The 23,099-nt window shown below is 38.4% G+C and overlaps 2 protein-coding genes across 8 annotated transcripts; both read left to right on the top strand.

Annotated features, from left to right (window-relative positions):
* Positions 1-734: 734 nt before the first annotated feature.
* LOC142170661 (uncharacterized) lies at positions 735-22,019 on the top strand. Of its 7 annotated transcripts, none has more exons than XR_012699970.1 (6): positions 740-1,688; positions 9,360-9,445; positions 10,600-10,680; positions 10,778-10,852; positions 20,177-20,235; positions 20,321-21,287. XR_012699970.1 is itself a non-coding variant. In XM_075232699.1 (5 exons), the coding sequence occupies exons 2-5, from the start codon at positions 9,385-9,387 to the stop codon at positions 20,410-20,412; spliced, it is 453 nt and encodes a 150-aa protein (XP_075088800.1). In that variant the 5' UTR covers positions 735-1,688; positions 9,360-9,384; the 3' UTR covers positions 20,413-21,287. The 7 variants fall into 7 exon arrangements, 4 of the variants coding, with proteins under 4 accessions (XP_075088800.1, XP_075088798.1, XP_075088801.1 ...); XR_012699969.1 differs by lacking the exons at positions 20,177-20,235; positions 20,321-21,287 and adding exons at positions 21,294-21,456; positions 21,694-22,019 and having other exon boundaries at positions 753-1,688; XM_075232699.1 differs by having other exon boundaries at positions 735-1,688; positions 20,177-21,287.
* On the top strand, positions 10,869-14,163 carry LOC142170660 (uncharacterized). The gene is made up of 2 exons (XM_075232696.1): positions 10,869-13,073; positions 13,148-14,163. The coding sequence occupies exons 1-2, from the start codon at positions 12,741-12,743 to the stop codon at positions 14,033-14,035; spliced, it is 1,221 nt and encodes a 406-aa protein (XP_075088797.1). The 5' UTR covers positions 10,869-12,740; the 3' UTR covers positions 14,036-14,163.
* Positions 22,020-23,099: the final 1,080 nt, after the last annotated feature.

A 23,099-nucleotide genomic window follows, 5' to 3' on the forward strand; every position in this document is an offset into this window, starting at 1 on the left:
CACCTGCAGCTAACAAGTGTCAAGGTTCAAATCTAAAGTCTGCATGAAGAACCATTCAAGACTCAAGATCAAGCTTCAGAAGATTTATAGATAAGAATCTTGTAGCTCGTGGTCGATAGGCTTAGCTAGTCTTTTTCATCTTTTGATTTTGATGTAATAACAGGGATCACCAGACCGAAACCTCGACGGAACGGCACCTCGACCAGATCTCCACCTCGGCATACTCCGTCATCTCACTCATCTCTGAACTACACGTGGCCTGATTCCTTTATAGCCAAGGATATGTAGGCAGCTCAAATGCCAGAGCTCGGTCACACTCCCTTCTCTCTTAGTCTTAGTCTCTCCAAATAAGGGTCGGGTCAAAAACTTGTCTAGTCAGTCTTTGTCTGAAAACTCTGTACGTTTCCAGTCAAAGAGGGGCAGCTGTAGACATGTGATTTTTGACCCTCCCCAAGATCTTTTATATATTAGCGTAAAATATTTAATTTAGGCATAATATAGATATTTTAAGTAATTTTGACTATTTTACTTTATTTTAGTACAAGAAAACAAAAATTACAAAAAATAAGTTCATTAATATTTTGTAGTCATTTTTAATCTAAAATATATATATATATATATAGTATCGTATTTTTATTTTTAATATAATGTTTCGTATTTTTATTTTTAAAATAATGTTTGAAAATACAAAAATAGATTTGTTTAATGGTTAGTTTAGTTTTAATAATTATTTTAATAGTAGGGCTAGTTAATAAATGGGCCCATATTTTTAATATCGTTCGCAGCGAAGGAATAGAGCTTGGGCTCGAGCAACCCATTTTCAGGTCTAATTTTGGACCTAGCCCACAATTGACAAGCCCATAATTCCTAGGCCCATACCCCTTAACCTAAAAACCCTACCCAAAAACCCTAGAATAGATACTATATAAAACACGGATGAAAAGAAACGAGGGGGATAGAGATAAAAGCTGCGCAACTTTTCAGAAGAGCCGGACCCTTTTCATCGTCTTTTGGACAAAATTAGAAGAAGTAGCGAACAAAAAGCGAAAAAGACCTAAGACAATGGAAAATCAGCCGCAATACACATGCTAGAGACCCCACGATCTTCATCTTCTTCATGGAACTTTAGACAGACCCTAGCGCCATTGTTCCTCCACTACTGAACCACCCAATACCGTCATCTTCTCCGGCGAGCTGGCAGGCTGGTAGCCATGCTTAGCCATTTACCACTTCTCTCTTCTCCCCTAGCCTAACTCTCATACCATATCCTAAAACAACCCCTCAACTGCGGTGAAAATAGTTCAAAACGACCACCTTCCACTCCATTTTGACGGCAGGGATCCAGCTAAAGAACACCATGTAAACCAGCTGTAAATCACTCTTATACCTGCTGAAAAACACCATGAAAAGCAACTCCAAAATAACTCCAGCAGTCAAGGTTTAGCTAAGGTCGGTCGAGATTGCCGTTCGAATTTCCGGTCAAAGGCGTCCAAGCCATTTTTGTTGTTCGTTGCTCAAGTTTTGTCGGCTTTATTCTGCTATAAATCTCACTTGGAGTTGTATACTAGATCAAGACATGGAAAATTATTTGGCTTAAATGTTTTGTTGTGTGCTTCTGAGAATGAGAGATTGTGATGACACTGGAATAGAAAGTTTTAATGCTTTTGCTATGGAATCTACACTATCAGGTACAATGGGTTTCTTCCTAATCCTATTGATTAATTGTTTTATGGTTTGTTTCTGTATATTTATCATGCTAATAGTTGGATGTTTTTTTTTACTGTTATTTAAGTTGGGCTTCGTATGTTTTTTTATCATCTTTTTGGTGCAATGTTATTTTTGTTTATGTAAGATTAATTCCTTAAAAATGTTTTTTTTACTTGGCAACATAAGTTGTGTTTTAGACTAGTCGTAGCTTGTTTTAGGCACGTTAATTAAATAAATCATCATAGCTACGGGTACGGCTCCCGTGACGTAGTTGTGGTATTAAATTTCGAATTAGCTTTAAATATGAATATCTTCAATTCGTTTAGTTGAGTAGATTTCGAGGCGTGCCATTTAGCAAATTCTCATGGCCCTCACTTAATTAATTTTAATCCTTTAGAAGTGGAGGTGTGCCATTAGTTGAATTCTCCATGGCATGCGCAAATTTAAAGGCGTAGTTGCTTTAAGCACGATTTTAATAAAATTACATTCTTAAAACTCGGGTGCGCATTGATGCGACCCAAATCCAAATCTCAACGGAGTCAAAAATGTATTAACAACCACGGGTGCATTGATTGCGACATGGTTCGAGACACATTTCACGACGTTGCAATTCTTTTTTTAAAAAAATAATTATAATAAAAGCGGTTCAAAATTAAATAAAAGGCACATAAGCTAGCATGTGTTAAAATCAGATAAAATCAAATACAACAGTTGAGCGACCGTGCTAGAACCACGGAGCCCGGGAATGCCTAACACCTTCTCCCGGGTTAAGAGAATTCCTTACTCGGATTTCTGGTTCGCGGACTGTTAACAGAGTCATAAATTTCCTCGGTTCGGGATTCAACCGGTGACTTGGGACACCATCAATATTCCAAGTGGCGACTCTAAATAATTAATAATTAAATCACATTCCGATTGTCCTTTAATTGTAAAAACTCATTCATGCCCTTTGCGGGGTGTAGGTGAAAAGGAGGTGTGACACGCACGCAAGTCGAGGATTTATTGATAGCACTTTTCAAGGTCTTAAAATACCGAGATAATTATTTAAATTAAAGATGACATTTTGGGTCATCACAATCTTGAATTTTCTTTTCAATTTCCGAAAGAAAAACTTCTAAAAAAGAATGAAAATATTTTTGGATTTTTAGAAGAAATTAAAAGAAAATATTGTTGGATGTTTTTTAAAAAGAATTGGGGTCTCAAAGAAAGACTTTTCAATAGAAGGAACTAAAGGAAAATATTTTTGGATTTTTGAAAAATTGGGGTCTAAAAGAAACAATTTTCTAAAGAATGAAGTAAAACAAAATATTTTTAGATTTATTTTTTTGAAAATTGGGGGCCGGAACCGATGAGGTTTGCCTACGTATCTCACATCCGGTGAGAATCAGACCCGCGTAGTTCGTCCAGTTTTGATGCAATGGGAAAATATGACTTAATTTGAAATGACTTTTTCTCTTCTTTTTTTTTCAAAATTTCGGCAGAGTTTCAGGATAATTCAAATACCTACCTCTAAATCTCTTTTCTTTTTTATTCTTTCTTTGATTTTTTTTATTTTTTCTTTCCCTAGAAGCAGTCAACTTGCAAGCCGAAACAAATAGATATGCAAGTAGCACGCAAGATGCATCAGGATGGTCCTTTAAATTGGGTACACCTGTCCTAGATGGACCCAACCCCTGTGTTGAGTACCCAAAGTCAAATGCATGTGATACAAACAAAACGTTCCTACTAGGGATCCGGCATGAGGCTATGTTATTCTAGGTTTAAATTCTAGGATGTATTGTTCTAGACCTGGCTTACCCGAGCGGACAACTCGAGCCGGGAGGGGGAGAGGCAGCGTACCGGGAATACAGAAGCTTCACCGGCTTTGCAACTTATCCGAACCTCATTATAAATTTAGGATATGACTCTAACAGAAAAGACGCCACACGAAGCGCACGCTTCCCAGAAGATTTTAGAAGACACAAAGAGAAAAAGGGTTTCGTAGTAGTTTATATACAGTTCACACAATATCAAAGCGGTAAAAAAAATATTTAGCACATTAGGCTCAAACATGTAAAAATCAGACAATCATAAAAGCCAATCATAACAGCTATTCTAAGCTTAAATTCTGAACCCTGAACCAGAAGTTCTGGGTTCTTATCCCCAGCAGAGTCGCCAGAGCTGTCACACCTCCTTTTTACACCCGAAGAGGATATAATAGAGTTTTTCCAATTTAAGTAATATTATTCGAAATGGGACTATTTATTTAATCAGAGTCATCACTTTGAATAATTTATGGTGTCTCAAGTCACCGGTTTATTTTAAAATCCCAAATCGAGGAAAATTGACTCTATTTTTGGTCTGCGAACACAAAAGATTGGGTAAGAAATTTTTTTAACCCGAGAGAAGGTGTTAGGCATTTTCGGGTTTCGTGGTTTCAGCACGGTCGCTCAACTATTAATAATTGGCCCAATTATCTGATTTATTACATGTTTTAAACCTATTGTGCATTTTTAACTTTATAACCATTTTTTTAGGACTTATGGAATTTATTTGAACGAGTCACGATATCGTGCACTTGTTGTTTTTGTACATATTACGAATCGCGTCACATGAAATGCACCCACAATTTACAACATGTTTATTTTAATTAATGTTCGAAGTTATGGTCGGGTCACATAAAATGCACACCCGAATGTGATTTACGTATCGTGACCATGCTACGGGAACCGTACCCATGATCGAAGAACTTTGTTACCTTGCTGCCGATGAATTGCTTTCCATTGTCGCATACAATCTCGGCGGGTATCCCGAATCGGCATATAATATGGTCCCAGATAAAGTCGATAACTTCCTTTTCTCGGACCTTCTCGAAGGCCTGTGCTTCTACCCACTTAGAAAAATAATCAGTCATAAATAGAATAAACTTAGCTAACGCCCCCGGGACCTCAACCAAACCTACAAACATATCCCATAACTTCATTCAAACTTGCTCCAACCTTCGAAACGCTCAAAACAACATCAAAACACCTATTTTTCATCGGATTCAAACCTAAGAATTCCAAAAAATCTAAAAATATGCTTTCGATCAAAACGTCTATCAAACCTCGTCCGAATGACCTAAAATTTTGCATACACATCACATTAAACACTATGGAGCTACTCCAACTTCCGTAATTCCATTTCGACCCTCCTATCAAAATCTCACTATCGAACCGGAAACTTCAAAAATTTAACTTTCGGCATTTAAAGCCTAAATTAGCTATGGACCTCCAAAACACAATCCGAACATGCCCCTAAGCCCAAAATCACCCAACGGGGCTAACGGAACCATCGGATTTCCATTCCGAGACCGTCTTCATATTGTTCCGACTACGATCAATTTTCCAACACTTAAGCTCTCATTTAGGGACTAAGTGTCCCAAAACTCTCTGAAACTCAAAACCGAACATCCTGACAAATCAAAATAACAGAAATAAATATGGGGAAAGCAGTTAATAGGAGATCGGGGCGTTAATTCTTAAGACGATCGGCCGGGTCGTCACACCTATTTTAAGAAGTTTGGTTACCTCGTCCTTTATGAAAGCATGCTTTACCTCGGACTGAGGCCTCCTTTTTTATTTTACCTATTTGAACCTGGGATCAATGCTTAGCCAATGCGTGGTGATTTCTGGTGGAATCTCTGTCATATCTAAATAGGACCAAGCAAAGCAATCCATATTATCAATAAGAAATTGAATGAGTTTTTCCTGAGTTCGGGGGTCAATCCCGTTCCTAGGTATACCTTTTTCCCGTTCCCAGGTATATGGTCAAGATGACCTGCTCCAGCTCCTCGATAGTTAATTTGGTTGCATAAGACTCTTTGATAACTACAAAGGTTCGAGGAGTAAGGAAATCCTCTTCTTCGTCTTCGATTACCTGTTGCTCCGACTCCATCGAGGTTAGGGTTTGTGATTGCTATTTAGTTGTCTGCTTATCTTTGGTGCTCGATTTCTCCAAGGCCTGAGGCTCTGGTATCGGCACCACTTCCTCGATTGCAAACTTCTCTTTGGAAGCATGTTGCTCCGCGTAGACTATTTTTACTCCTTCCTCTGTTGGGAACTTCATCATCTGGTGAAGAGTTGAAGGCATTGCCCTCATGTTGTGTATCCACGGTCTCTCGAGGAGTAAGTTATACCTTATGTCACCCTCGATGACATGGAACTTCGTATCTTGTATGGTCCCGGCTACATTCACTGGCAAGATAATTTCTTCCTTTGTCGTTTCGCTTGCCATGTTGAAGCCATTCAGGACTCGGGATGCAGGTACAATCTGATCTTGTAAGCCGAGTTGTTCCACGACCCTCATCTGATTATGTTTGTTGAGCTACCTGGAACCATTAAAACACGTTTAACTTGAATTTTATTCAAAAGGATAGAGATTAACATGGCGTAGTTGTGAGGCTGAGATATGCCTTCTGCTTCCTCATCACAGAATGATAAGATGTCCTCGAGCACATAGTCCGAGTCCGTTTTTTCTCTGGTGATTGATACTTTGGTGAGCTTGAACATAGGTCGTTGAGGGACATCGAATCTGCCAATGATCATGTGGATTACAAGTTGTGGTTCTTCTTGTTTATTTTTCCTTGCATCTCTCTCCCTGAAGTGATTCTTAGCCCGATCACTTAAGAATTCTCGAAGGTGGCCCTCGTTGAACAAATGAGCCATTTCTTCCCTCAATTGTTTGCAATCTTATGTTCGATGACCATATGTGCCATGATTCTTGCACATCAAGTTCGGGTTTCTTTGAGAAGGATCGGTTTGTATAGGCCTGGGCCACTTGGTGTCTTTGATTCTCCCAATAGCTGAGACAATCCCCGACGCATCTATGTTGAAGTTGTACTTTGATAATCGGAGAGCCTCTGCGGGGTCGGTATGTTTGAACCCGCTCTTACTCATGAGTCCCCAAGAACTTTAACCTTGATCGTTTTTCCGATCGCTCCGAGGAGTGTTGCGGCTTGGGCTGTTATTCCTTCGATCAGCGTATGACTGATACCGTTCTTTGATAAATCTTGATTCCCGATCTGTGTCCCTCGGCGGATTGGCTGAGAATCTATTAGGATTAATTGAACCCGAGGGGGCTCCCAACTGGTCGTCCTCGACCCTAATTTTTGACTGGTAACGGTTGTGCACATCCGACCATGTCATGGCTAGATATTCGATCAAATTTGGTTTCAACTGTCGAGATGTGATCAAGCTCCTTTCATTCAAATGCTGCATAAAGGCCTGTACTGCCCAGTCATCAGAGACCGGTGGTAATTCCATTCTTTCCATCTGAAACCGGAACACGAACTCTCTTAGCATCTCGTCGTTCCTCTGTTTTATCTTGAAGACGTCTGATTTTCTCGTGGCCACCTTTATGGACCCAGCGTGTGCTTTCACGAAGGCGTCTGCTAACATAGCAAATGAATTAATAGAGTTAGGAGCTAAGTTGTTATACCAGATCATAGCTCCTTTGATAGTGTTTCCCCAAATCTTTTCAATAACACTGACTCGATTTCATCGTCATTCAAGTCAGTTCCTTTGATCCCACAAGTGTATGAAGTAATGTTTTCGTTAGGGTCGGTTGTACCGTTATATTTAGGTATATAGGGCATGCAAAACTTCTTGGGAATGGGCATCGGAATCGTACTCGAGGGGGAATGGTTTTTGTATGAACTTTTTAGCATCTAAACCTTTCAAGACCGGAGGAGCCCCCAATATTTGATCAACACGGGAGTTGTAAGTCTCCATCTTTTTGTCAGTTTTCTCAATCTTCTTTTCTCCAGACTCGATCCTCTTGGCGAGCTCTTCGAGCATCCTCATAATAGTGGGATCAGTCCCCGAGTTATTTCCTTTCGATCTCTCTAGTTATTGTTTAGCATGTCATATTTTCATGTTCAGCTACGCTCGGAGTCTTATTCTGACTTTGAAGTTGAGCGATGGCGATTTGCTGAGCTTGCAGCATCTCGAATATCACTTGGAGGCTGATTCCCCCATTTCTATTTCTCGTGCTCCTTGGCCACCAGATCGGGCTTCCATGTGTTCATTCCCTACGGGGTCTGTGCTTGAATCCGCGTTTAGAGCGTTATGTGAATTGATATCAACTAGCTCCATATTTAGCACTTCCTCAGGGTTTATTGGTGGTACATCGACCCTTATACTGTTGCTTTCTATGAGACATTCGTTGTCATAAACAGGTGCGTTTTGTGTGCTAGACATGTTTCAGCCTGAGAATAAAAAAATCTTGACAAGAAAAAGTGTAAAAACAACGTGTGTAATGAGAATCAGTAAAAAAAAATAATCACTATTATCTTTAGCCCCACAGTGGGCGCCAAACTATTTACCTCGAAAATACGAGTAACAATTAAACTTGATTTATGGTTTTAAAGATATGTGATTTAATTCAATACCAATTAATAATAAAAAAATATGAAGTAGAAATGAATGAGGCAAGTAAATCAAACCAGTTTTACTCAACAGCAGTGACCTCGAGCTTAGTGACTTTGAGGTGGGCTTAGAACAATAAGAACAATTAAGTAAGAAAAATAAAGTAAGAACATTAGAGTTAAGGACAATTCTGATGAACAGTAGGCAAAAAAGTAGAGAGTATATTCTTTTCTCAATGATTAGATAATGTTACAAATGATTGGGGTCCCCTTTATATAATAGGGGAACCCTAAATAAGGAATATTTCTATTTACAATAAGGAATATTCTTGGTACATTGTCTAACCGCCTAATACGGAATCGTACAACTCTATTCCGAGATTTGCGCCATGACTTTGGGGATGTGGCAGGAATCTAGCTCATTCTAGTACAAATCTATAACGATACTATTTCGGGGTCGAGCATACTTGGCCCCAATTTTCCTCGAACTCCTATCTTTCGGGCACTGCACTCTGTTTTCGAGCTCAAATCTAGTCAGGCAATTTCGAACTCGACCTCGCCCGGACTCGGGTCTAGGACGGACCCTCGAGCCTACAAATCGGAGGCGTACGATTTTGATCGTATACAACTATCCTATCACAGATGTGTTTAAGCAAAAGTCAAACTAATAAAGTAAACGACTTTCTTAAACAAAAACTACGACCCACTTTTTTGAATTTTGCTCAAAAGGAACGAGGAAAAAAATTCCTAATGGTTTTAGTAAATCTTTTACATCCCTGTGCTGGAAACTCTCCGTAGTTTTGGTGATATGATACAATAAATTAAATTAGAAAAAACTCTAATGTTGTATTTGAGAATTATTATATGAATCTCTATATTCACTGTCTCTATAATCATTCACTTGGTATGAAAAGACAATAAATAAAAGCAATCTAACATATTATATAAATGAACTAAAAAAAATTGAAAAAATGTTTGACCAGATAAACCAATTTTTTAATTAGATCCGTTTTGTAGGCCTAAATAGTTTAGGACTCCTTTTTGTTTAGTTTGTCTATGAATGGGTCAGAAAAATACGAGTATACAATAGAGTATTCCACGGACAAAGTGTAAAAATAAATATTCTAGAAGAAAACCCTACACGTGGGAAAGCCGTCTTGTTCCCCAAGTCACACCCGGCCCCACCTCCCATATATAAATTAAACCACAAGCCCCCCGAACCTGGCTATTTCACTACCAGTTTTTTTCTTAGTTTCTTCCTTAACAGCTCTTCTCCGTGCGTTCTGAAAATCATGCCTCGCCGAAGTGGTGGCGGTGGTTGGAGTTCCAGTGGTCGGAGCTCCGGTGGCGGAGGTCTGTACTTCCTGATTTTCCTTTTAACTTTTTTTTTTGGGTTCACTTTTGTCTTGTTTATTTGCATTTTATTTTTTTTCGGGTGAATTAATGCGGTGTTTGTAGGGTGTAGTTGAGTGTAAATATGGCTGCCATGTAAATTGCATATATGCTAAGCCGCTACTTCTAGATCAAATATCAACCTGTTGATATTGTCATGTCGGGTGTTTTTTGGTATATCTAAAAATTTATTTGGCATAACAAAAACTATTTTTGGTAGGACTTCAGAAAAGATTTTGGTACACAGAACATGCTATTGGTATGATGAATTTATTTGTAATGAATTGTTGAAATTGTTTATATATTCATTTACCCTATCAATACTTAACTTGCACTCTATAGATTTGCTTCTTACAACATTTTTTAATACTCAAAAACAAAGATATGCTCATCATACACCTTAATATCTTATAGAGTATCATATATCTAAGTTAGAAAATCCTTTATTGAACTTCTTAGTGGAGAACATTTTAGGTTATACTATACAAATTCCTGATGTAGAACTGTTTAGCGACATGTACAATTTGAAGGTGTTACAAACTAAATTTCTGGTTATTTAATTAAGATATATGGCACCAGGGAGTATGCGTAGTACTATGTAGCCACATTGTGAATTACTGATGATTCATTCAAGTTTAGTACTCCCTCCATTTCATATTATATGAGTTAGTTTGACTAGGTACGGAGTTTAAGAAAAAAAAAAGACTTTTGAAACTTGTGGTCTTAAAAGCTTAAGGGGTAAAAAGTTTGTAGGGCCATGACACTTGTGTTGCTATAAAAGTTTCTCATTAAGGGTAAATGGGTAAAATGAAAGAGTTTAAAGTTGAATTATTTTCAAATTTAAAAATGTGTCATTTATTTTGAAACAGACTAAAAAGGAAAGTACCTCATTTAAACGGAGGGAGTAACAAATTTGAGAGAGATGGATAGAAGTTGACAAGGTTCTACATCTTCTTGTATAGTCCTATATATTAAATATTGGTAGTATTTTTTTTGAATTGGAAAATATTGGTAGTATTATTGCAGACTTTGTTGTACTTAAGAAATGACACCATGGCCTTGATGAATCCTTGATCATATTCCCATACTCATCACCCAAAGCTTTGATTTTGCAGGAAGCTGGTTACCATGGTCATCATCTCGGTCATCTCCTCGTCCTGCTGCCGACAAGCCAAAGAAGAGCCCACTGAAGCCTGGCAAGTCATCTCATTAATTAATAACTTCCACAATTTTGACTGCACTCCGATTATAAGTATTTTGATGACTTAGAATATTGATTTCCATATGTTGCAGCTTCTCCTGCTCCTCCTCCAGCCCCTGTACAGAGTCAACCTGCAGCAGGAGGTCTTGCCTCTTCGTTTGCTGATGGTTAGTGGTCATCTTCCAAATAGACTATAGCAGATTCTGACAATATGAATTATCTATCTTTAATTTAGCTTTAAAATATATGTGCTAAATGCTCTTATTGTTTAACCAAAAATCTGAGTTTTTGGTCAAAGCTAAAAAGAAATTCGGGTTACTAATAATCAGGAGACAAAAATAAAATACTTTTGAGAATGATGGTAAAAAAGCAAATAGTTGTGTATTTCAATGAATTTTCAGTAGTATTCTGTGTCCTTACAAATGATGATACTTCTTCCTTTTATAGATAATTCTAGGTAAAGGAATGAAGCCTCAGCTTTAATGATATAATCATGAGTAATAAATGACATTAAATAAGCCGTTATACAATCATTCCTATTAAATACCAATTTTGTAACGTATCAAGTATTTAATAATGAATTTGGACTCCTTTCTGTCATCAGATCTTTGTCTTCAATGCCTTCTAATCCGTTGGCTGTAAATAATTTAAATTGGTACGAGACTCGTATCTATACGTCGTCTCGCGCCTATTTAAATTCTTCTTCCCGTGGCTGTCTCCATCCGTGCCTCTTAGTCAATTGTTGCGCTTTGACCATTTAACTAATCCACGTGTCATGCTACATCATCTTTAATATAAACTGAGTTTTTTCCCAATACAGATAGTCCCTCCACTTTCCATTTTTTTATCAATTAAATAATTGGGAAGTGGATCTTCATGTAAAAGGAATTTTTGCCACAATTAATGCTCATGACAGTATTAACACCTTAGTAGTCTTTTTCATTTAATGTTCTGCCCATGTGTCATTTTCTAATTGATTCCGCTATTCACACCCTTATTCGAGACTTCTTCATTTTCATTATTTACGAAGTGATAGCTGCCTTTATTATAGGCTTTCCATCATTACACTTCTAAGGTTGACGGTTCCCATTTTACACATAACTTTTTCTTCCTTTGTCTTCTTCACAAATCTTCAGCACACACTTCCTTCTTAACAATGTCTTCTTCAAACCCTAACCGTAAAAAAGTTCCAATTCTAGATCAATTCCCCAACGCCCCTGTTAGACACAGAAGAGGCGGAGGAGGTAGGCTTCGAACAGGGTTAGAATCTACTCGAGGCGGCTCCTCTGTTTCTTCTTCAAGGAGTTCTATCCCAAAGGCCCCTTCTTCTAAAAGTAGGGAAATTCTTGATTCTTCTCAAGAACCCTCAGTTGATGAAATAGTTCCCAGCGATTTGTCTTTTGAAAGTGACAAAACGTCTCTTCAAAAACAAATTACAAATTTAGAAAAAGCCGATACTTACCCCACAATAGTAATCGAGCTTACAATCTCCACCATAAGAAGAGATTGTAACTGGAAGGATAGTCTCCGAATGTCAATTCCTTCCCCAAATCAAAGAATTTCTTCTTTTAGAAGTGGGTATTCTTCTGTTTATACTTACCCCTTCACTTTAGGTTTTAATCCTCCGATTGACCCAGTTATTCTCGATTTTTGTCGTTTCTTTACAATTTGTTTAGCCCAAATCGGTCCATTAGTGTGGAGAACAGTGGCTTGTTTGAGATATTTATCCTCCAAGGCCAATGTCAATTTCACCTTTTCTCACCTCATTCATCTATACCATCCTAGCTTAATACGCCATGGGGTTTTTACCTTAACTGAACCTCCACCACCGAGCCTGTTTTGATTCATTCTGACGAGGACACCGAACCAAGAGATAATAATGAGTCAATTCAGCATCTTTTTGACAGTGGTTTCGGGAGGGGCGAGCTCGGCCCTGTTTTTGATGAAGCTCATCTTTCCTCATTTGTTCCTATTTCCTCCATTCCTCTGCCAACCGTAAGTATTACTTTACCAGTTTTGACGACTTTCGTTCTTTTGCCAGTTTCTACCACTCCTATGTCTGTTCCCTTAGCAGTTTCTACCGCACCTACTTCCGCTCCTGCGTTGGTTTCTTCATCTTTTCCTTCCATTCCTGTTTCTACATCTTCTCCTTCCATTCCTTCCATTGCTCCTCTTCCCTTTGTTCATCGTACAGGGTCGGGTTCTAGCGGTGGAAGTATGACTATGAGAAGTGTTACTTTGGAGGTTCCTGTCAATCATAGTCACTTGAGGAAGACCGGTAGAGCCGATGTTTGGCTCGAACCTCTAATTGGAGATATCGAGAAGAAGAAGATGGAGAGCCATAGCTGCTTAACTCTGATGAATGACGTAGTTCATTCTACTTTGAAGGTATTTTTTCTTCTTACCAACAAGTTTTTTTTTAATTATCTTCAATCTCTCATTTCTATGAGTTATCTCTGTAGGCTAACCTTATTGGCACGGAATTAATGGGAAGAATTTCCCTACTGGAAAGAAAAGCCCGTGAGTCTGAAAAGACTGTCCACGAGGCTGAAGAAATAGCTAGGGGAGCCCAGCTTGAAGCTACCAATTGGAAGGAACAGTTTGAGAATGCTCAAGGGACCATAGAGGAGTTGCAAGAAAATAAAAATCTCCTGGAGCAGCAAAACCGTGGTTTAGCTTCTGAACTGGCAACTGCCAAAGCTTCTTCAAGCCAATTAAAAAGAGACAAAGAGCTTTTAAAATGCTCTTTGTCAGAACAATTATCCAAGGCTAGTGAAGAAGTTAGGGAGCTGAAGGCACTTTTGGCTAGGAAGGAAGAGTATGCAGGAGAGTTAGTGCAAAGCTTAACTCAAGCTCAGGCTGACTTACAGACTTCTTCTGACGAGATTCATGCCTTGAAGAGTTCTCATGCCTCTCTTGAAGCTTCCCTTGATTCCCATTTAGCTGAACACCAAATCTTAAAAAATGATCTTGCTATGTGGGAAAAGGAATATGGACTTCTGGAGGAAAATTTTAACATAGAGGTGAGTTGGGCTTTCCTGAAATCTCGTCGTGATGCTTTGACGGAAGCTGCTCAAGAAGGTTTTGACTTGCAGTCTGAACTGGCCAAAGTCGTAGATACCATCGAGAAAAGCCAACAGTCTACTGATACTCCTTCTCTTGCACTTGAAGTTCCTGGAACAGAAGAACTTTTAAATGAAGAAGTGACTACTGCAGCAATTGGGATTACAATTCCTGCTTCAGCTGAAACCGTTCATGTTGCTGCTTCTTCAGAAGTTGCCACCGTGCCTGTGGCTGAAAGTGAAATTAATATTGCAACTTCTGATGTGCTAACCCCTTCAATTGGATGATGGTTTTATCCCTTAGTTTTTAAGGGATTTTTTGGTGAAAGTCCCCAGTTATCATAATGGGGCACTTGTATAAACCTTTATTGACTAAGTTTCTACTTAGTCTTTTTAATTATATTAAGAAGTTTTGTTAGTACTTCAATGTGTTTTATTCTTGACTTTTCCTTACTTATTTAGGACTTATAGAGTAGTTTAGCATTTTTATCCTTTGAAAATGCTTTATGATTCTTCTCATGACTTATTAACATGAGGCTTATAAAAGAAGGCCCTTTTATTTTATCGACACTTAATGAAGAAGACGTCTCAACTTCATAATGGTGTTATAATACGATGAAAGAAATAGGAAAACACACGTTTTGTATGAAGCAACTTTGGCAAGTTTTTATTCATAAACTTTTAACAAGTGTTTGACTGTTACATGTATTACAATACATCTACAACTTTCTCGTAACTGTTTTTCTTGTAACAGATTTGTAAATAACATAAAATAAACAAGGTTTTTCTTCATAACCTGTTTCAGTACATAGTCATGACCCTATCTTTACATATTAAGAAGGGTTTGAGAGGTGACTTTGTTTATGAGTTTGAGAGATGACTCTGTTGTTCTCATGAATGCTGAAGACTTCATAATTTTTTCTCGACACTTGACTTCTATTGTTCGATATTCGTATCTGCGTATCTGCATGTCTACACGTATCTGTGTACAATATTGTAGTCCCCCAAGTGTTTGAGCGGTGAAGTATGAAGCCTCGAGCACTTGTTTATTTCTTTTACTTTGGCCCTTTTTCCTGAAACAGAAAGATATGCTGGACCCGAAGGTGCGATTATAGATGAAGACCGCCTAACTCGTGTATATTTCCATCAGATTAATTGTAACTCTGGGCTAGGAATTTAAGAATACTCCATTTTGCCTTGCAGGTTGTGACTCATCATTTGGCACGAGTTAGGATATTTTGCCTAGCATCTAAAATCGTTAGTAAAATATTAATAAACCAAGAGAGAAATTTTAACATGATGATACCTGACCGTAGGTACTTTCTCAAAAGTAATATCTTTTTAAGTGGACAGCATTCCAATGTGAGGGTAAAACTTTACCATCCATTGTTTCCAACTGGTATGCTCCTTTTCCCGCAATGCCACGGACTTTGTACGGTCCTTCCCATGTTGGACTTAGCTTTCCTGAGTTAGCAGCTTTTGCAGATTGGAACACTTTTTTAAGCACGAAGTCCCCAATTTTGAAAAATCTGAGGCGTGCTTTCCTATTGTAATATCGTTCTATTACTTGCTTTTGTGCTGCCATCCTTATCAAAGCAAGCTTCTCTTCTTCCTTCAAGTAAATCTAGGCTAACCCGCATCTCTTCATTATTAGATTCCTCTGTTGCCTGATCGTATCGTGTGCTTGGCTCACCTATTTCAACTGGAATTAAGGCTTCCGTACCATAAACCATTGAAAATGGTGTTTCTCCAGTGCCTGTTTTGGTCGTTGTACGATAAGCCCATAATACTCCAGGTAACACCTCAGGCCAATTACCTTTTGAATCTTATAACCTCTTTTTCAAGTTATTGATAATAACTTTGTTAGTTGATTCTGCTTGTCCATTCCCTACTGGATGATATGGTGTAGACGTTATTTTTTTGATCTGCCAACTTCGAAGAAATTCTGTGATTTGAGCTCCAATGAATTGTGGTCCATTGTCACACACGATCTCCTTTGGTACTCCAAAGCGGCATATTATATTTCGCCATATGAAGTCTTTAACTTCTTTTTCTCGTACATGTTTAAATGCCCCTGCTTCTACCCATTTAGTGAAATAATCTCTAAGTACAAGTAGAAATTTTACCTGACCTTTTGCTTGTGGAAGTGGACCTACGATATCCATTCCCCATTTCATAAAGGGCCATGGGGCTAAAACAGGATGTAGTAACTCAGCTGGTCTGTGCATATTATTGTCGTACCTTTGACATTTATCACATTTGGACACGAAACTGGTTGCCTCTTCTTCCATCTTAGGCCAATAATATCCTGTGCGAATTAACGTTCTTACCAGTGACCGTCCTCCTGCGTGATTCCCACAATGTCCTTCATGTACTTCTCTCATGACATATTCGGTTTGAGAGGGTCCGAGACACCTTGCTAGTGGTCCGCCGAACATCTTTCGATAAAGATTTCCTTGATATAAACAATATCGTGCAGCTTTTTTGCGAAGCGCGTGAGCCTTTCCTTTGTCATTAGGCACGGTTCCGTGCTGTAAAAAGGCAACAATTTCGTTTCTCCAATCCCATGTTAGATGATTAAAATTTACCTCGTTTTTATCAGATTCAAGAACGGAATGAAATAGATGTATGACTGAAGCATCTGTATTGTTTTCCACGTCTGCTGCGGATGCAAGATTTGCTAAAGCATCTGCCTCTACATTCTCATCTCTTGGGATCTGCACTACTTTCCAAGTTTGGAATTGCTTTATTAACTCTCGTACCTTTGCGAGGTATTCTTGCATTCGTGACTCTCTGGCTGTATAAGTCCCCAGCATCTGATTAACCACGAGTTGTGAATCACTCTTGATTATAATCTGTGTTATACCGAGTTCTCGTGCCAATTCTAAACCTGCAATTACAGCGTCATACTCTGCTTCATTGTTAGTTATAGAATGACATTTTATAGCCTGTCTAATGGTTTCACCCGCAGGTGGTACGAGGACTATTCCTAGGCCTGCCCCTTTTACATTAGATGAACCGTCAGTGAATAAAACCCAAGTCCCCGGGTTCGCACCATTAAAAACTAGTAATTCTTTTTTTGCTTCTAAATGCATTCCCTGGCTAAAATCAGCCACGAAATCAGCTAGTACTTGACACTTTATAGCGGTCGTGGGTTGATAAATAACTTCATACTCACTTAGTTCTATAGCTCATTTTGCTAATCTTCCTGAAAGTTCGTGTTTATGCAAAATATTTCGAAGCGGAAAAGTAGTAACTACAACAATGGGATGACATTGAAAATAAGGTCTTAACTTTCTAAATGCCATGATCAAAGCTAATACTAATTTTTCTAGCTGTGGGTATCGTGTCTCAGCTTCCAATAAGGACTTACTTACATAATAAATAGGAGATTGTTTACCTTGGTCCTCGCGGACTAAAACAGCACTTACTGCGACTTCAGATACGGCCAGATAAATGAGAAGTTTTTCCCCCACCTTTGGTTTTGCCAACAACGGTGGTTTTGACAAATAAGCTTTCAAATTTCTAAGGGCTTGTTGACAATCTTCAGTCCATTCAAAATGATCTTGTTTTTAAGTGCAGAGAAAAACTTAAAACACCTTTCTGAGGATTTGGAAATAAATCTCCCCAAAGCTGCAATTCTTCCTGTTAATCTTTGTACTTCCTTTTTATTAGTAAGGATATCCGGGATTTCTTCTAATGCTTTGATCTTAGAAGGATTCACTTCAATACCACGATTAGAAACAAGAAAACCCAAAAACTTACCTGATGCAACTCCAAATGCACATTTTTCTGGGTTGAGTTTCATATTAAATTTTCGCAAAATTTCAAAAGTAACAGATAGATGAGAAATATGGTCATGAGATTGCTGGGTTTTGACGAGCATATCGTCTATATATACCTCCATTGTTTTCCCTAAATGTTCTTGGAACATTTTGGTGACCAACCTTTGATAGGTTGCCCCAGCATTTTTGAGGCCAAAGGGCATTACTTTATAACAGTAAGTCCCCCTGTCTGTGATGAAAGAAGTTTTTTCTTCATCACCAGGATCCATTTTAATTTGATTATATCCCGAGTATGCATCTAAAAAACTTAAAAGTTCATGACCTGCGGTTGCATCAATTAGTTGGTCTATATGCGGTAAGGGAAAGGAATCTTTTGGACAGGCTTTATTTAAATCGGTATAATCTACACAAACACGCCACTTACCATTTTTCTTGGGTACAACCACCGTGTTAGCTAACCAAGTAGGATATTTTACCTCACGGATTGATCCGATTTTTAATAATTTTTGGACTTCATCCTGAATCACCTGGTTCTTGAAAGCACCTTGTTTCCGTTTATTTTGTTTTATTGGTGTGAAAGAAGGGTCCTCATTGAATTTGTGAGTCATCACATTTGGTGGTATCTCTGTCATATCAGCGTGGGACCAAGCAAAGCAGTCTAAGTTAGCTTTTAAAAATTCGATTATCATACCTCGCATGTTCGTGCTTAAATTGGCCCCGACATAAACCTTCCGTTCAGGCCATTGATCAAATAACATCACTGCCTCAAGCTCTTCAATTGTCGTTTTGATGCTTTCATTTTCTTCAGGTTCTTGAATTGTGTCAGGTCTTGAGTCCAAATCCGTCTTTTCCTGTTCAGTTGAAGTTTGATCTTTTTTACCTTCAACTGTTTCCTGTAATTGCTACTTTTCTTTATTTGCGGCGCTCGTACTTGTTACAGCGTTGACACTTTTAGCCATCTGCTGATCCCCACGAATTTGGCAAATTCCCCATGGTGATGGGAATTTAATAACCTGATGTAGAGTTGATGGGACAGCATCCATATCGTGTATCCATGGTCTCCCCATGATCATATTGTAGGCCATTTCCATATCAACTACCTGAAATTTAGTTTCCTTCACAACACCCATAGCAAAAGTTGTTAGAAATACCTCACCTTTTGTTACTACACTTGAATTGTCGAAGCCTGACAAGGTGTGCGCCTTGGGTATCATTTTGTCTTCAGCTTGCATTTCTCGTAGTACCCTTAGTAATATAATATTTACAGAACTCCCTGGATCAATCAAAACTCGTTTTACATTAGTATCATGTACAAGTAAAGATATTACCAGTGCGTCATTATGTGGAGTTGTCACTCCTTCGGTATCTGCGTCATCGAACGAAATACTTTCATTTTCAAGGACCTGCCGCACCCGTTTCCCGTGTGTAATCGTTACCTTAGAAACCTTGTTGGAGGTTGTGTAGGTTACGCCGTGAATATCTTCTCCCCCGCTTATGACATTCATTGTCCTCTTGGGTGAAGGAGGTTGTGGTGGCTCTTGTCTGTTTTTCATATAAGCTTGTTTTCCTTTCTCACTAAATAACTCAGTGAGGTACCCTTGCTTCAATAAATGATCCACTTCACTCTGCAAGAATCTACATTCTGAAGTTTTGTACCCGTGATCGTTGTGAAATTCGCACCAATGATCCGGATTGCGTCTACTTGGATTTGACCGCATCTCTTTTGGCCACCGTACCTTATCTCCCATGCTTCTTAAAACAACTACAAGCTCAGAGGTAGAGACATTAAAATTATATCCACCGAATCGTGCCTTTAAACTCCTGTCATCATCCCGTGATTCTTGTCTGTTCCGATCATTCCTGAACTTTGAAGAAGAGCCAGAATCCCGGTTCCTCGATTTTTGATCATATTGCTGGCTATCTTGTTTCGACCGTGGGTCTTTTCCTGCAGGTCCCATATATGGATCGTACCTGTTTTTACCTGATCTTTTTTCGGTTTCTGACCTTCGGGTACCGCCCCTTTCTTCATGATGAAGCTTAGGTACGGTATCTTCTTCGATTCGCAGCTTCGTGCTATACCTGTTGTAAACATCATTCCATGTGGTTGCAGGAAATTCTCGAAGGCTTTCTTTGAGTCGTCACGTGGCTTCAGAACTTTTGTCATTTAAATTACTTGCAAAGGCTATAGCAGCCCAATTGTCAGGCACACGAGGTAGAGTCATTCTTTCACGCTGGAATCTATCAACAAAGTTTCTAAGCAGCTCTGAATCCCCTTGTTTGATTTTGAAAATATCTTCCATTCTTTTCTCAACCTTTTGTGCTCCCGAATGTGCTTTAATAAAAGAATCTACAAGCTCAGTAAAAGAATTAATAGAATTTTCAGATAAAAGAGAATACCAGGTTAATGCACCCTTGGTGAGTGTTTCTCCAAATTTCTTGACCAATACTGATTCAATTTCTTGTTTGGTCAAGTCGTTGCCTTTTACGCCGGTTGTAAATGCAGTCACGTGGTCACGTGGGTCTGTAGTACCATCATATTTCGGGATGTCAGGCATTTTGAACTTTTTTGGAATTGGAAGGGGAGCAGCACTAGGCTTCCATGGTTGTTGTGAGTATTTGTCCATGTCTACTCCTTTTATTACAGGCGGAACTCCAGGGATTTGTTCAATACGCTCATTTTGTTCCTTAAGCTGTTTCTGCAAGGTTAGTACTAAACTTTGCAAATATGAATTATTTAAATTACCTGGTCCCCCTTCTTGTGGTTCACTGGGGGTTGCTCCGTTTCCAGAATTATCAAGACCAGAACGGGGATTCTCCAATGTATTATTATTAGGAGTTGGTGTGGGTGGCGCAGCAGGCAATCGACTAACAAGTGCCTGAAGAGCTTTGCCGACCTGTGCATCAATTAGCTTTTGCAAAGCTTCAGTTGTAACTCCTTCAAAATGTTCAGATTGCTCTTGTTGATCAGCACGGGATTCAGTAACAGGAGTGCCTTCACGAGATTGACGTGGTGAATTTAGAGGAGAGGGAACCACGTCATCTTGATTTTGATGTATTTGATTCTCATGGTTTCCCAATGTGTTATTACTATTGTTGTCGGCGTTGTTGTTTGACATGGTGACGACAATAGATAAGATATAGCTTAAAAGGAAAGATTATCAGATTCCCGGTAACGGAACCAATTTGTTTAACCAAAAATCTGAGTCTTTGGTCAAAGCTAAAAAGAAATTCTGGTTACTGATAATCAGGAGACAAAAATAAAATACTTTTGAGAATGATGGTAAAAAAGCAAATAGTTGTGTATTTCAGTGAATTCTCAGTAGTATTCCGTGTCCTTACAAATGATGATACTTCTTCCTTTTATAGATAATTCTAGGTAAAGGAATGAAGCCTTAGCTTTAATGATATAATCATGAGTAATAAATGACATTAAATAAGCCGTTATACAATCATTCCTATTAAATACCAATTTTGTAACGTATCAAGTATTTAATAATGAATTTGGACTCCTTTCTGTCATCAGATCTTTGTCTTCAATGCCTTCTAATCCGTTGGCTGTAAATAATTTAAATTGGTACGAGACTCGTATCTATACGTCGTCTCGCGCCTATTTAAATTCTTCTTCCCGTGGCTGTCTCCATCCGTGCCTCTTAGTCAATTGTTGCGCTTTGACCATTTAACTAATCCACGTGTCATGCCACATCATTTTTAATATAAACTCAGTTTTTTCTCAATACACTTATCCTGATGGTGAACAACAGGAATGGCCTTTGGTAGTGGAAATGCAGTCGGCCATAGGGCAGTGCCGTGTTAGGCCCGCGTGTGATTAGATATGAGGTTACTGATCCTGCGCCCTCAGCTGTTGCGACTTCAAATAGCATTGATGCGGGTGCATGTGGTGCCCCAGTGAAAGCTTTCCAAGAGGTATGTTTTCCTATTGCTTCTGATGGATTTTGCTTGTGGAAGATATGAATTATTAAATCAGTGGTACTATTATATATGTTTGTTTGAGAGATTATATCATTGTATCATATGATCCTTTGAAATACTGAGTAATTAACATAGGTGCTGGTTGCACACTGATTTTGTCTACGAATGATTTTACAATTTTTGGGATTGCTACAAAACTGTTAATAAGCTTCGCGTCTTTTCCCTTTGCAGTGTCTTAACGTCAATGGAAGTGACCTAAGCAAGTGCCAGTTTTACATGGATATGCTGTGCGAGTGTCGCAGAAACCCTACCACTGGATTGATTGCTTAGTCTTTGCAAGCCGAATGGACCTTGACCTACCTTAATATTATGATGACGACTAGTTTAGTTTGATCATAGTGGCTCTTTGTTTAGTTATCACTAGGTTGTCATTTATGGTTGGTACTGGCATTTAATTATGTATCTACTAGCTGTTCAGTTCTCTGATAATTCTTATTTATGGTTGGCATCGCAATAAATTTATGAACTGGTCGTATGTCTGCGGCTACTTCACTACATTTGGAATGTCCGATCCCTTTTACGCTTAATCTTTATTCCTCCATCAACTCTAAATGGAGCCTGCATAGCAAAATGAATCAAGGACAATTAACCTACCCAACTGTTTTAATTAAAAATAGGCAGCGGATCTATAATGTATACATAATTCATGTATAACACAGGAGTGGCAAACGGGCCAGTCATGTCGGATACGGTTCGGATCGAAAATGGGTAACAGAAAAACGGATACATTATCCGACCCGACCCATATTTAATACAGATAAAAAACAGGTTAACCGACGGATAATATGGGTAATATCCATAACTTCTTGCATATGATCACTTTTGGGGGAATTCTTAGTATCCCTAACTTGAGGAACCCCCAATTTGAGGCTTTATAAATGTAAAAGTTAGACTCATTGGTTATCTATTTTGTAAATAAATAATATGGTCTTTATCCATATTTAGCCCGTTTTTAAAAAGTTCATTATCCAACTCATATTTTAGTGGATAATATGGGTTGTTAACTGTTTTCTTTGAACCACCACTGTATAACAGTGTGCAATCTTTCTAACATATAGTAACTTTGTATTTTGACCCACATGGATATTCGCTTGTACTTGTGCTTGGTGTGCGTGCATGTTTATTCCTACCTAGCAAGGAGTTGGTGGACAGCGAGCGACAATGTTCCTCTAATAGCTACGTTTTCTTATAAATTGGTCAACTTGTCATAAATAGCTACGCCTTCTTATATATGCCCCCTTCTCTTTTACCTTCTATATACATGGTAGGGGTCAAGCCAAACCCCCCAACACCTCAGGATCCTCTCCCTGGGTGATGGCTTTTATATTATATTATATTATATTTCTTTTTAAAAGAAGAAGTTCAATATAAGTTCCAAAAGTTAATCGGAAATAAATGTTGTAAAAATGTTAAGTAAAATAATAGTGAAATGGACAATTCGATCGTTTTAAAGTCTATTTCAATATCATATGTTACGTTACTCCTGTGAACGTATATATTTAATTTGCAAAATATCATGTTCAGGATGACGAAAAAAGGAGAAAATGAAGAAAAATGCACTGCCGCAATTGTTATTC

This window comes from Nicotiana tabacum, chromosome 16 (assembly GCF_000715075.1).
Source record: "Nicotiana tabacum cultivar K326 chromosome 16, ASM71507v2, whole genome shotgun sequence".
NCBI classification, from domain to species: domain Eukaryota; kingdom Viridiplantae; phylum Streptophyta; class Magnoliopsida; order Solanales; family Solanaceae; genus Nicotiana; species Nicotiana tabacum.

Coding starts and splice junctions, on each gene's coding strand:
- LOC142170661 (XM_075232697.1), top strand. CDS start 1,598: ATGTTTTGTTGTGTGCTTCTGAGAATGAGAGATTGTGATGACACTGGA. Junction 10,681..10,777: donor GAAGAGCCCACTGAAGCCTG/GCAAGTCATCTC, acceptor CATATGTTGCAG/CTTCTCCTGCTCCTCCTCCA. Junction 10,853..20,176: donor TGCCTCTTCGTTTGCTGATG/GTTAGTGGTCAT, acceptor CTTTTATTACAG/GCGGAACTCCAGGGATTTGT.
- LOC142170660 (XM_075232696.1), top strand. CDS start 12,741: ATGTCTGTTCCCTTAGCAGTTTCTACCGCACCTACTTCCGCTCCTGCG. Junction 13,074..13,147: donor TAGTTCATTCTACTTTGAAG/GTATTTTTTCTT, acceptor TTATCTCTGTAG/GCTAACCTTATTGGCACGGA.